The sequence below is a fragment of the Microcaecilia unicolor genome, chromosome 3 (genome assembly GCF_901765095.1).
Source record: "Microcaecilia unicolor chromosome 3, aMicUni1.1, whole genome shotgun sequence".
NCBI lineage: Eukaryota > Metazoa > Chordata > Amphibia > Gymnophiona > Siphonopidae > Microcaecilia > Microcaecilia unicolor.
Window position 1 is genome coordinate 511938209 of NC_044033.1, and position 13137 is coordinate 511951345.

Sequence of the window (13137 nt, forward strand, 5' to 3'; positions counted from 1 at the left end):
GGGTGCAGATAGAGGCCAATGGGACAGAGCTTGCCATCGGGTGGCAAGGGGTGGTCCTAGAGATATGAAGGAAAGGTCATACCTGGCTGACCTCTTAGGACAGAGATAGTAAGGCGAACAGGAAATGGTTAGCAGGGAGACAGAGGAGCCAAGTTTGGCAGAGAGAGAGAGAGGGGAGGTCCAGGCAGCCTTACAACCAGTGGTAACAACTCTTGCACAACCAAGCAGTGTGGCTGCACTGCCTGTGAACTACATTAACCACAGTGCCTTGCTCATATATCTTTACAATGAGAGACTGCAGCAGCGAACGTTCTTAGAAATGAGAATAACAGTAAAGACATTACACACATTTTAGGATCACGTTATGAACTAGTGCAAGGCTGTCAGGGAACAGACCAATATGGTCTTTACTTTCCGGGGAGCTGTGATCTATAGCTGCCTTCAGAATCTCCTTGAATACCTTATTTCTGAAAATCCATATTTGAGATCTTTTTTTTTTTTTCACAAAATGCAAAACCAAGGGCCCGTCAAGGGTGACCCTGTTAAATGCACGTTAAACCTACAAATGGATGGTACCTTGTAAGTACTGTTAGATGGCTAATTCTGCTGTATTTCAGGGCTATTAAGATCTGTAAATTCCGCCCCCCCCCCCCCCAACCTGCTGTGCCTTTTTGGTATTATAGATGGATTTTCTAACATTGCGATAATCCAAAAAACTAGAGCTAAAGAGCAAAAAATATAGAACGGTTGGTATAAAAAAATGCTCTCCCTACTATGTTATAGACAAAGGATTTCAACCTTATAATCAATTAATTCAATTTGAACAATGGAAACTCAAAAGTCTAGGGTTCCTACAGAGATGATCTACCCCTTAACAGGGACTCATCATATGGGTTTCAGTATAACTCAGAAACCAACCGCAGTGTAAAAAAAAAATCTCCCTACTGGAGAAAAAACCCACTGTAGTGATTTGTGATCAAAGCCCAAGTTTTTGATTTAAAGTCCGGCGCTCTCCTTGGCTGGATGAAAGAAGTTAATCCTCCTATCCAGTGGAAGCAGCTAACAGGCAGATGATCAAAGCAAATGCCGGCGCTAGAGGCTGTTAGCGCCATACTAGCGCCGACGTTTGCTACGCCCCATGATTAGAGCCCTCAAGCACATGAAACAACGCGCTCGAGGGCTCTTTGCGCAAGTAGCATGCAAATGCATGCTAAACAGGGCTTAGCGCATTCATCGCCAATGATCAGCGGCAAACCCTATGCCAGCTCTGAGCTGTCGTTAGGGTTTGCAGCTCATTGGGGAGGAATGGTGAGCCCTGTCCAGCATGCAGTTGCATGCTGGCAGGCCCCCGTGTTCTCCCCCCCCCCCCCAAAGCAAAACCTGCCAACAGGGGGCTGGAGGTCCGGGGGACCTCTGGTCCCCCCCGACGATCCCACCCCTGACAACCCCCAGCCCCACAGGTTCAGGGAGGGCTGGAGATCCGTGTGGTTCTCCAGCCCCCCCCCCCCCAAACCCCCCGAAAATGGTCCCTGGTGGGTCCAGTGGCCACCGGGTCAAACCCCCTCCCTCCCACCCACCAAGCGAGAGACGGGGAGGGGGGGGCTGGAGGTCCGCTGGACCTCCAGCCCCCCCCCCCCCCCCCGGTCGCTCGTTGGGTGGGGACCATTTTCTCTCGGGGTTTGGGGGCTGGAGACCCACCGGATCTCCAGCCCTCCCTGAACCTGGGGGGGTGGGATCGTTGGGGGGACCGGAGGTCCGCCGGAACCTCCAGCCCCCGTTGCTCAGGGTAGGGGGTACTCAGGGCCTGGTGGTCCCATGGACCTCCAACTCCTGTGTTTGACAGCCCAGACCTGTCAAACTAGTGCGGGAGGATTGTGCTGAGCGCATGCTCAGGCACAATTCGCCCGCACTTCTACCCCATGATCAGAGATAATTGCGCTGCTTAAATTTGCATGCATTATCTCTGATCATAGGTTTAGTAGCGCCCTGTGCTGTTCCAGCGCTATTTTAGAGCGCTGTTTGGAACAGCGCTGGGGCTTTTGATCATCTGGGTGTAAGTGACTGACTGTATTTTCTATACACTTTGACGGTGCACACGCTCTTTATTGTCATTGAATTATTCCAGTTTTTGTAAGTGAAGTGTTATTGACTTTGGACTTTATTATTAAAATAGAATAGGTCCTCCGTTTTTTTTTTTGGTTTTTTTTTTTTTGCTACAGTGTTTTCTTTCTCCAGTAGGGAGTTTTTTTTACACTGCGGTTGGTTTCTGAGGTTATACTGAAACCTTTGATGATGAGTATGTTAAGGGGTTGACCATCTCTGTAGGCACCCTGGACGTTTGAGGTTTCCGTTGTTTAAATTGAATTAATTGATTATAAGGTTGAAGTCCTTTGTCTATATCATAGTAGGGAGAACATTTGTTTTATACATAGTTTCAATAATAAATTCCTACAGTTAGAAATATTTGACTGAACAGGTGTTCTTGTAAATTTACATAAGCCTTTAATCCTTTTTTTTCGCTTTGCTAACCTAATGGATACTACAGATCTGTTGGGAGAGGGTAAGTAAAGTTTATGGGTTTTTAAAAAAAAAGTTTTAATCTCCATTTTTGTTTCTCCTTGTGTTTGCGCTACTCCCGCTTTCATCTTACGCAGCCCTGCCTGGGCAGCGCACACAGTCAGAGGGTCTTCCTTGAATTAATTGTCGGCACCACGGCTTTGGCTAGCTGGAGTACCAGAGAAGTGGAAACTATTTACTCTTCACCTCTGGGATCAAACGCCTTATCTCCTGTGGTGGATTCCGGCAGGTGCTGATGGAATAAACTCAAAGCATTTGTGCACAGCGCTGCAACTCTTACCCCTCAGGGCTAAGCACACAATGTTTTCTGTGGGTGTGTTTTATAGTCTTGGAGGTATTTTCAGCATTCCTAATTTTACACGTATTATTGTCTGTGTTTTTATATGCTTATCGTGTTTCCCCGAAAATAAGACACTGTCTTATATTAATTTTTTGGCCCCCCCCCCCCCCCCCCCCCAAAATGCGCTAGGTTTTATTTCAGGGGCTTGTCTTATTTTTTGGGGAAACATCGGGGTTAGCCCGCCCGCCCTCCATCGCTCCCGAAACTAACATTAAACACCTCCTTTCACCTTCGCAGCAAGCATCAGCAGGGCAGGCCGCTCCTTCCTTCCGTGTCCCGCCCTCGCCTGACGTAACATCCGCGCGGGCGGGGCACGAAAGGAAGGAGAGGTCTGCCCTGCTGCTGCTTGCTGCGAAGGTGAAAGGAGGCGTTTAAGGTTAGTTCCAGGAGCGACGGAGGGTGGGTGGAGGGGGGGGCCCGGCGACCTTGGGTGGGGGGGCGGCCTTGTCCGGCTCTCGGCGGGCCCTGCTTTCAAACAAAAATTTGCCAGGTCTTACTTTCGGGGAAACAGGGTATATCATGGTAGCTAATTTTCCCTCCCCATGTTGTCTCCCTCTTTGCTGCTGCTTGATCATTACCCTTGGGGACGTCTAGACACACTGTCTGCACCGCCCTCTGCTGTTTCTTCCGAGATTCCGCTTTGTGATCCATTTGCAGCGGAGCCTAGTCCAAGCGGTGCTGCAGCTGCTGAAATTACGACAGTTTCCTCTGCTGCTTCAAGTACCACAACTGTTACTGCTGTGACTGGTGATGTGGATCTTTTTGGAGGTTAGTAACCACTTCCAAATGATGATTTAGTTGTAATCTGGCTGCTTGTGTATCTTGGGGTCTTAAAGAACGTTAAGGAAAATGTCCTGCTTTTTAATTTTAATTTTTTTTTTCAGATCACTCTATACAGCAGTGCTACTTGCTAGAATTGCCGTAGACCTGTGTTGTAACATTGATTTGATAGAACCAGTTGAGATTTTTATTTAGACGTAACAGGAGAATTCTATAAAATAGGCGCCAGCATTTATGTGCCTGTTACCTGCGTAAATGTTTTAACGTACTAAAATGTGTGTACGTGCGCCCATGCATGCATGCATGTCAAATATTCCGCCTAAGTGCTCTTCTGTAAATGCATGCCTTTCTTGCATAGCATGGTATGTACATGGGCAGATGATAGGTGTGACTCTCGCTTACTTGTACAATACTTTATGTGTGTATCTTTGGCATTTAGATCAGTGGCATAGATTGGGGGGGGGGGCCTGGGCCCTCGTAGATTTGGCCCTGGACCCCCCTGCCGACGACCCACCCGACAGCCCCTCCCGCCACCAACCCGCAGTCGCCTGCCTTTGCTGGCGGGGGACCCCAACCCCCGCCAGCCAAGGTCCTCTTCGTCTTGCAAAAGGCTTCCTTCTGTTTCTGACGTCCTGCATGTACAACGTGCAGGACGTCAGACTCGCAGAACGAAGCCTTGCAGATCAGCTGACGTCAGAAACAGAAGGAAGCATTTTGCGAAAAGAAGAGGACCTCGGCTGGCGGGGGGAGGCAAAGTCGGCAATGGCAGGGGGGTCGGCGGCAGGGGGGGCAAAGTCGACAATGGCCGGGGGGGGGCTAAAATGTGCCCCCTCACCTCGGGCTCTGGACCCCCCTCCTGCCGAAGTCTGGCTATGCCCCTGATTTAGATGCCCACAGTTACCATCTGTAGGCTACTATTAATGCCCAACTTCTAGGTGCATGCGTTGTTACTATCATCGCTCGATCACTGTAACTTAATATATTTGGGTTGCACAAAGGCCTTACTTCAGAGACTTCAAACCATTCAAAATATGGCAATCAGACTACTCTTCGGGCTATCAAAATTTGACAGTGTCTCCCCCTTTTATATCAAACCACATTGGCCACCCGTCGAGGTGAGATTGTTCTTCAAATTGGCCTGCTTCCTTTTTAAAACACTACAAGGACTGATCCCCCAGGTATTTGCTAGCTCATTTCTGCTTTGCAACCTCAACCAGAACTAGGAGACGGGAAGCTGCTCATTTTTCACTTTCCCCCTCATCTAAGGGTAAGAAGAGACTAGCGCTCTTTGACAAATCTCTTGCCGTCCAAGCAGCCGGACTTTAGAAAGGTATTGCCGGAACATTTTCTCCCTCACAATCATATCTCATGTTCTGAAAGAAAATAAAAACTTTCTTAAGAAATATGTATTATAATTAGATTTCTGCTTGCCTCCAAAGCAACCATTGTAATTCTCGTAGGAATGATCTGATCTGTATATCCCTTTAAGACGTTTGTAAACCGCTTAGAACTGAAAAGGTGTTAGTGGGATATAAACCCAAATGTAATGTAATCCGGTTAAGCTACTAGTCTATACAAGAAATTAGGCGCCTACCACCCTTTATAGGATAGGCTTCTTCCAGGTGCCCTGATATAAAATTGCCCTTTATATGCATTGCAGTTGCAGAAAACACAACTCTTAAACAGTGTTTTCTCTAAACTGAACAGGAGTCCTCCAACTATATTGCAACCAGTAGGGGCAGTGCTTCAATATTGTGTTTTCAATCTCTAGGGACAGGCAGGTTCCCTGGAGTCCTGCGGAACTTGCCTGTCCCTCACTATTGAAAATGTGTTAGTGAAACAGCACCCCCCACTGGCAGGACTGTAGATGGAGGACTCCCGCTCAGAGTAGAGAGAACAGTGCTCTTAAATGTCAACTTTTCTCTAGAAAAGTCCTTATTTTGAACTCAAGGTAAATAGGAAGCTTTGCTCTATCAAGTACAGAAAATATAGTGTAAGTATACAGTACCTTTTGTTTTTGAGTTTTTTGGGAGGGTTTCTGTTTTTTTTTTTTGTTTGTTTTTTTTTTGTTATGTAGGACAGAAGCATCTGCCCTCACATGTCTTAATCGGAGCCTGCTGTGACCTATCTATTCCTGGGTTGTTTGATTCTTTGAGACAGTGGTGGTAAATCGTATGATTCTGTGTAGTGATGAAGCTACTTTAATTGTATCCAATTGCTGCTTATCACTCTATCACTATGCTATAATTTGTACCCCGGTATGACAGTGCCCCACTGGTTATCCTCCTTCCACCAGGTCTCAGAGATGCCTATTATATCTAATTTTTCATTTAGTGCAATACATTCTAACTCTCCCATCTTATTTCTTAGGCTCCTGGCATTCGCATATAGACATTTCAAACTGTTTGTTGTTGCTATTTACATCATGCTCAGTACTTGACAGTATTAATTTGCAATCTTTTGTCTGATTTTTATTTAAGAACGCCTGATCTACTACGGTCTCTTTTGCAACCTCACTATCAGGATACCCTATCTTCCCTGTTTGGTGATATCTTTAAGTAGAGGAGTGTGGTAGCCGTGTTAGTCCACTCTTAAGGTTATCAATAGAAATCAAACAAAATAAAACATGGAAAAGAAAATAAGATGATACCTTTTTTTATTGGACATAACTTAATACATTTCTTGATTAGCTTTCGAAGGTTGCCCTTCTTCGTCAGATCGGAAATAAGCAAATGTGCTAGCTGACAGTGTATATAAGTGAAAACATTCAAGCATTACTATGACAGTAAAATAGATACCATTGGAGATTCTACATGGAATGTTGCTACTATTGGAGATTCTACGTGGAATGTTGCTATTCCACTAGCAACATTCCATGTAGAAGGCTGCGCAGGCTTCTGTTTCTGTGAGTCTGACGTCCTGCACGTACGTGCAGGACGTCAGACTCACAGAAGCAGAAGCCTGCGCGGCCACATTGGTGATCTATAAGGGCCGACTTCTACATGGAATGTTGCTAGTGGAATAGCAACATTCCATGTAGAATCTATAGAAATCAAACAAAATAAAACATGGAAAAGAAAATAAGATGATACCTTTTTTTATTGGACATAACTTAATACATTTCTTGATTAGCTTTCAAAGGTTGCCCTTCTTCCTCAGATCGGAAATAAGCAAATGTGCTAGCTGACAGTGTATATAAGTGAAAACATTCAAGCATTACTATGACAGTAAAATAGATACTATTGGAGATTCTACATGGAATGTTGCTACTATTGGAGATTCTACATGGAATGTTGCTATTCCACTAGCAACATTCCATGTACAAGGCTGCGCAGGCTTCTGTTTCTGTGAGTCTGACGTCCTGCACGTATGTGCAGGACGTCAGGCTCACAGAAGCAGAAGCCTGCGCGGCCACACTGGTGATCTACAAGGGCCGACTTCTACATGGAATGTTGCTAGTGGAATAGCAACATTCCATGTAGAATCTATAGAAATCAAACAAAATAAAACATGGAAAAGAAAATAAGATGATACCTTTTTTATTGGACATAACTTAATACATTTCTTGATTAGCTTTCAAAGGTTGCCCTTCTTCCTCAGATCGGAAATAAGCAAATGTGCTAGCTGACAGTGTATATAAGTGAAAACATTCAAGCATTACTATGACAGTAAAATAGATACTATTGGAGATTCTACATGGAATGTTGCTACTATTGGAGATTCTACATGGAATGTTGCTATTCCACTAGCAACATTCCATGTACAAGGCTGCGCAGGCTTCTGCTTCTGTGAGTCTGACGTCCTGCACGTATGTGCAGGACGTCAGGCTCACAGAAGCAGAAGCCTGCGCGGCCACACTGGTGATCTACAAGGGCCGACTTCTACATGGAATGTTGCTAGTGGAATAGCAACATTCCATGTAGAATCTATAGAAATCAAACAAAAATAAAACATGGAAAAGAAAATAAGATGATACCTTTTTTATTGGACATAACTTAATACATTTCTTGATTAGCTTTCGAAGGTTGCCCTTCTTCCTCAGATCGGAAATAAGCAAATGTGCTAGCTGACAGTGTATATAAGTGAAAACATTCAAGCATTACTATGACAGTCTGACAGGGTGGGGAGGATGGGGATGGGTCGGAGGTATGCATCTTTGAAAGATACCTTATCCTGAACCGTGCGCTTTTGAGCGACTGTTGGCCTTCCCCCCCCCCCCCCCCATTTCTAGTTTAAAAGCTGCTCTATCAAGACTCCTCCCTCCCCCGTCTGTTTTCGTATTTATCCAGAAAGCTTTGTAATCTGAATAGCTACCAATCCTAGCAATGCTAGTGCCTGAACATCTGGTCTTCTAGGAGCCCTGTGGCCCGTCTTTATGGTTTCCATCAATAGCAACCCTACTCTGTGGATAGTTGACGTAGAGTATAGACCAATTATACAAGTACCTTCATTTCTGTTGATGTTTTTTTTTTGTTTGGGTTGTTTAGGGGTTTTTTTTTAACCCTGCTTAAGCTTGCCAAAGTGAACTGGCTCTGAGGTTTTTTGTTTGTTTGTTTTTTCATTTTTTGCATCCTGGTAGGGCACTTAAAATGTTTCATCTGTCTGCCTTTATGTAGCTAAGGATCTCTTGTGCTTATTCTGTACTGCCTTGGAAGTTGCTTATTTCAGCCCAATGGCATAGGCAGACACCCAATTTTGCCTGGGCCTTGACTCAAGGCAGGTGGGCAGAGGAACCCTATGTCCTGCTCTCTGCCCAGCACTCTTTCCCCCCCCCCCCCCCCCCATATACTTTTTAAATGCCACTTGTTCGCTAGCAGCAAGCAGTGACCAATTCACGCTGCTCAGTGCTGACTTACAGCCCTCTCTCTCTCTCTCTCTTTCTCTCTCACCCACACACACATTCCTGTTTCCTTATAGACTGGCCTACATCAGAGGAAAGGTTGTGAGCTGGCACTGAGCAGCATGCATTAGCCACTGTTTGCTGCTGGCAAAAAAGTGACATTTAAAAGATATGTAGGGGGAGGGATGTGGGAGTTTTCAGCTGGCAGGGCTTGAAGATCCCAGTCAGCCACATCATAGGTCTGCAGCAACTGGGTGGACCCCAGGAGCCTTAAAAATAGGGACTCAGTTCCTTTAATCATACGCCTTTATGGAACAATCTTCAAAAATGATCCGACATGGGCCGTGTTTCGGCGTCACAAAGGTAGCAGGAACAATGGACTCCAAAATTGAAGGAGAGCGTTTCTACTTTACTATATCCAAAACTCTGCTGTGCGACTCATTTTCTGCCAAAGTCGCTATGCCTACATTAGCCCTCTCCTTAAGTCACTTCTCTGGCTCCCTATCCGTTTCCGTATTCAATTCAAACTTCTCCTATTGACCTATAAGTGCATTCACTCTGCCGCTTCCCAGTACCTCTCCACTCTTGTGTCCCCCTACGTCCCCCCTCGAGTACTCCGTTCTGTAGATAAATCTCTCTTATCTGTCCCTTTCTCCTCTACTGCTAATTCCAGACTCCGTTCCTTTTATCTCGCTGCACCTCATGCCTGGAATAGTCTTCCTGAGCCTATACGTCTAGCCCCGTCTTTAGCCGTTTTCAAGTCCAAACTCAAAACCTACCTTTTTACCACTGCTTTTGACTCCTAACCCACTTACCCTGTCCTTTATCCTCACCTCTTTATTCCCTCACCCTTAATTGTTCTGTCTGTTTACCTATCTTATCTAGATTGTAAGCTCTTTGAGCAGGGGCTGTCTTCTATGTATGGTGTACAGCGCTGCGTATGCCTTGTGGTGCTATAGAAATGATAAGTAAATAGATATGTGTGGAGGAATATATATCGTTGCTGCACATAGCTTCCAATATTCCTGCTGAGTTAGTCTACATAGCTGCACATTGTTCCTGCTACCTTTTATGACCCCTGACACAGGTGCTGTGTGCCGAAACACGGCCCGTGTCGGGTCATTTTCGAAGATTGTTCCATAAAGGCGTATGATTAAAGGAACAGAGTCCCTATTTTAAGCTTCCTGGTGCTTTTTTTTTTTTTTTTTTTTTTTGCTGTTTGGACCTTTGTTTGTACTTTGCTCCCTCTCTTTGCTGTACTGTTCCACTGTTTTAGCCACTGCTCTCGTGCTCTGGGAGGGCATTCAATGAATCCACCAAACAAGAAATACGATAACCATTTGACATGCGTAAGGCGTGATATCCTGCAAGCAGCTGGGATATATTCACCTTGTGGAAGGAATAAGTGGGAAGAGCGAATGAGCTAGTTTTCTCATTTTGCTTTGCAACTCTCCCATCTGTTGTGTTCTTGTGAAACCAGTCGGGTCTCTGCTGACAGATTGGTGTTGGTCTGGTACTGTCCAACAAGATGAATAAAAGGCAGGAGGATTGTCAGAGGAAACATTAGAATCTGTGTTCACGGAAAGGGTAAATGCAGGACTCACAATGGGAGGTGGTGGAGACAGGTAATAGAAGTAAAACATGCAAGAGATCTGCACAGAAGGTCGTTAGTGGTGAACAATCATTTATTTATTTATTTATTTATTAGGATTTATTTATCGCCTTTTTGAAGGAATTCACTCAAGGCGGTGTAGAGTAAGAATAGATCAAACATGAGCAGTAGGCAATTACAGCAGTAAAAATATTCAAGTAACAATACAAAGTATGGCATGGTATACTACTTGCAATGACAACACAATACGTACTAGAACATTATAATTGGTAGTGAAGGGTAAGGCAAAGTTGTAACATATAGATGAGTAAAAAAGTAGGAAGAATTAGAAAGTAAGGTGACTGATTTGAAGAAAGTTGCACATGGGGTCAGAGAGATGGTTAAATATCATCTCAGCTAGGGTAGGAGTAGATAAACATGTCCCGCTGCAGCCCAGAACACTGCCGCCAGACTCGTATTTGGAAAAACTAAATATGAAAGTGCAAAACCCCTAAGAGAGAAACTTCACTGTCTCCCACTCAAGGAACACATTGCGTTCAAGATCTGCACGATGGTACACAAAATCATTCACGCAGACGCACCAATCTACATGCTAAATCTCGTGGACCTTCCTCCCAGAAATGCCAAAAGATCATCCTGCAAATTTCTCAACCTACACTTCCCCAACTGTAAAGGACTAAAATACAAGCTGATACACTCCACCACCTTCTCTTACATGAGCACGCAGCTGTGGAATGCATTACCAACTGCCTTGAAAACTACTGCCAAAATAACGAACTTTCGTAAATCTCTAAAGACACATCTCTTCAACAAGGCCTACAAAGAGAACCCATAAACTACAAAATACCTACGAATCCACCAGCTTCGACTATCCTTCCTAAACCCTTCCTTATCTTTTCTCTTACTTAATCCTGAATTAACCTTTGTATATTACCAACTGTATGTAGTATCCTATAATGAATATGCCATAACAAAACTCTGTACGCTACCAATGATATCTGATACCTTGTAATGACTATGACATAACAAAACTCTGTAAGAAGCCACATTGAGCCTGCAAATAGGTGGGAAAATGTGGGATACAAATGCAGTAAATAATTAATAATGTGCAGCCCGTGTCACTCCTTGTGTGTGAGTGAGACTAACAAGTTAGTTACTTCTTCCATTAAAGGCTTGGTTGAAGAGCAAAGCTTACACCTGCTTCCTGAAGTAGAGATAGTCTTGTGTTAAGCGGAGCCTTTCAGGCAATGCATTCCAGAGTGGGGGGGCTACTCCGGAGAAGGCTCACTTGCAGGTATCACATCGTGTAATGTCTTTTGGAGAGGGTGTAGTTAGTGAAAGTCCTTGGGAGGACCTTAGTGTCCTTGGTGTTGTGTGGAGGATCATCCTATTCTTTAGATACTCGGGGCCATTTCCTTTCAGGGCCTTGAAGATCAGACATAGAGTTTTAAATTTAGCCCTGTATTGTACTGGTAACCAATGAAGTTTTTGCAAAAATGGTGTGATGTGGTCACGTCGCTTGCAACCTTCTATGAGTCATGGCTGGAAAGTTGCAGTATTGATACAACCCAGACTTCTCTCCCCAGGGAAAGGTAAAAAAGAAAACAAGAGGAGAAGAAAGGAAGCATCATATAACATTGTTGGTGATTGGGGAGGTGCAGCCTGGTGCCGCCATCCTGAGTCCGTTTGTTTTGTACCATTAGGCTAGTGATGGTTAGGGATTACCAAGCCTAGGACCAGCATGATTTGAAAACTAAAATAACCACACAACAAAAAGTAGAAAAATTATAATTTTTTCCTCCTTTTTGTGATTAGAATGTCAGATTTCAAATGGACATGGCTGGGGCTCAGGACAGAAATACATAACTTGCATTGGCTTAGCGTAAACTCGTGAATAAAATATAAGGTAGCTTGTTTAATGTATGTCACTTAACAGAGGTAGCTCGAAACAATTGGTTAGTTATCTAGAATTTTTCACCAGCTAGGAAAGAATGATACTTAAAACTTAACTATCCATCTGTTAGGAAAATGCAAAGATAATTGTATTTGGAAGCTTCTTCCTTTATATCAAGGTGTAAAAATGTGGAATAGCGGAGCAGGTGGGGGGAAGAGGGGGTGGTGGTTGGGAGGCGAGGATAGGGGAGGGCAGACTTATACGGTCTGTACCAGAGCCAGTGATGGGAGGCGGGACTGGTGGTTGGGAGGCGGGAAATACTGCTGGGCAGACTTATATGGTATGTGCCCTGAAAAGGACAGGTACAAATTCAAGGTAAGGTATACTCAGACTGGATGGACCATGCAGGTCTTTTTCTGCCGTCATCTACTATGTTACTATGTTAGCTTACCATGGCGTATTAACTCAGCTCTTTACTCATGGGTAATGATACATGTGTACCAATTTATGTGTTAAGTTACGATGGGCCCTGTTTACAAAGTCGCGCTAGCATTCTTCAGTGCGCGTTGTGTAGTCGCCTATAGGAATATTGTGGGCGCCTACACAGTGCGCGCTAAAGAACACTAGCACACCTTTGTAAACAGGGCCCTATGTACCAGTGGCGTAGCGAGGGCGGCTGCCACCCGGGGCGGTTCGGCGCTGCGCAACCCCCCCCCCCCCCCCCCCCCCCCCCCCCCCCGAGTGCATTCTTGCCTGCCGTGTGCACGCCGCTGGAGGGGTGTCGGTTCCGCTGGTTCCCTGCTCCCTATGCCCCGGAACAGGAAATAACCCGTTCCGGGGCAGAGGGAGCAGGGAACCAGCGGAGCCGACACCCCCCCCCCCCAGCGGCGTGCACCCGGGGCGGATCGCCCCCACCGCCCCGCCCTTGCTTACGCCACTGTTATGTACATTTAAATTCGATGTAATTCCCCTGGACTACATAGTTGTATTCTTATTGTACCCCGCTTAGAATCTGAATTGGAACTTAGCAGTCTATAAGAACTATGTAGCACAGGGGCGTAGCCAGACACTCAATTTTGGGTGGGCCTGGGCCC

The 13137-nt window shown here is 45.2% G+C and overlaps 2 protein-coding genes across 2 annotated transcripts in view; one reads left to right on the forward strand and one right to left on the reverse strand.

Moving 5' to 3' along the window:
• The window catches only part of LOC115464826 (ubiquinone biosynthesis O-methyltransferase, mitochondrial-like), an 18363-nt gene extending 14925 nt beyond the window's left edge, over positions 1–3438 (reverse strand). The window contains exon 1 of the mRNA XM_030195184.1: positions 3415–3438. Coding sequence (XP_030051044.1) covers positions 3415–3438 — 24 coding nt within the window. The remainder of the gene's footprint in view (positions 1–3414) is intronic.
• A 21-nt stretch (positions 3439–3459) lies between these two features.
• Positions 3460–13137, forward strand: part of LOC115464827 (clathrin coat assembly protein AP180-like) — a 78638-nt gene continuing 68960 nt past the window's right edge. Inside the window, exon 1 of the mRNA XM_030195185.1 lies at positions 3460–3685. Within this exon, the coding sequence (XP_030051045.1) occupies positions 3460–3685 (226 nt within the window). The remainder of the gene's footprint in view (positions 3686–13137) is intronic.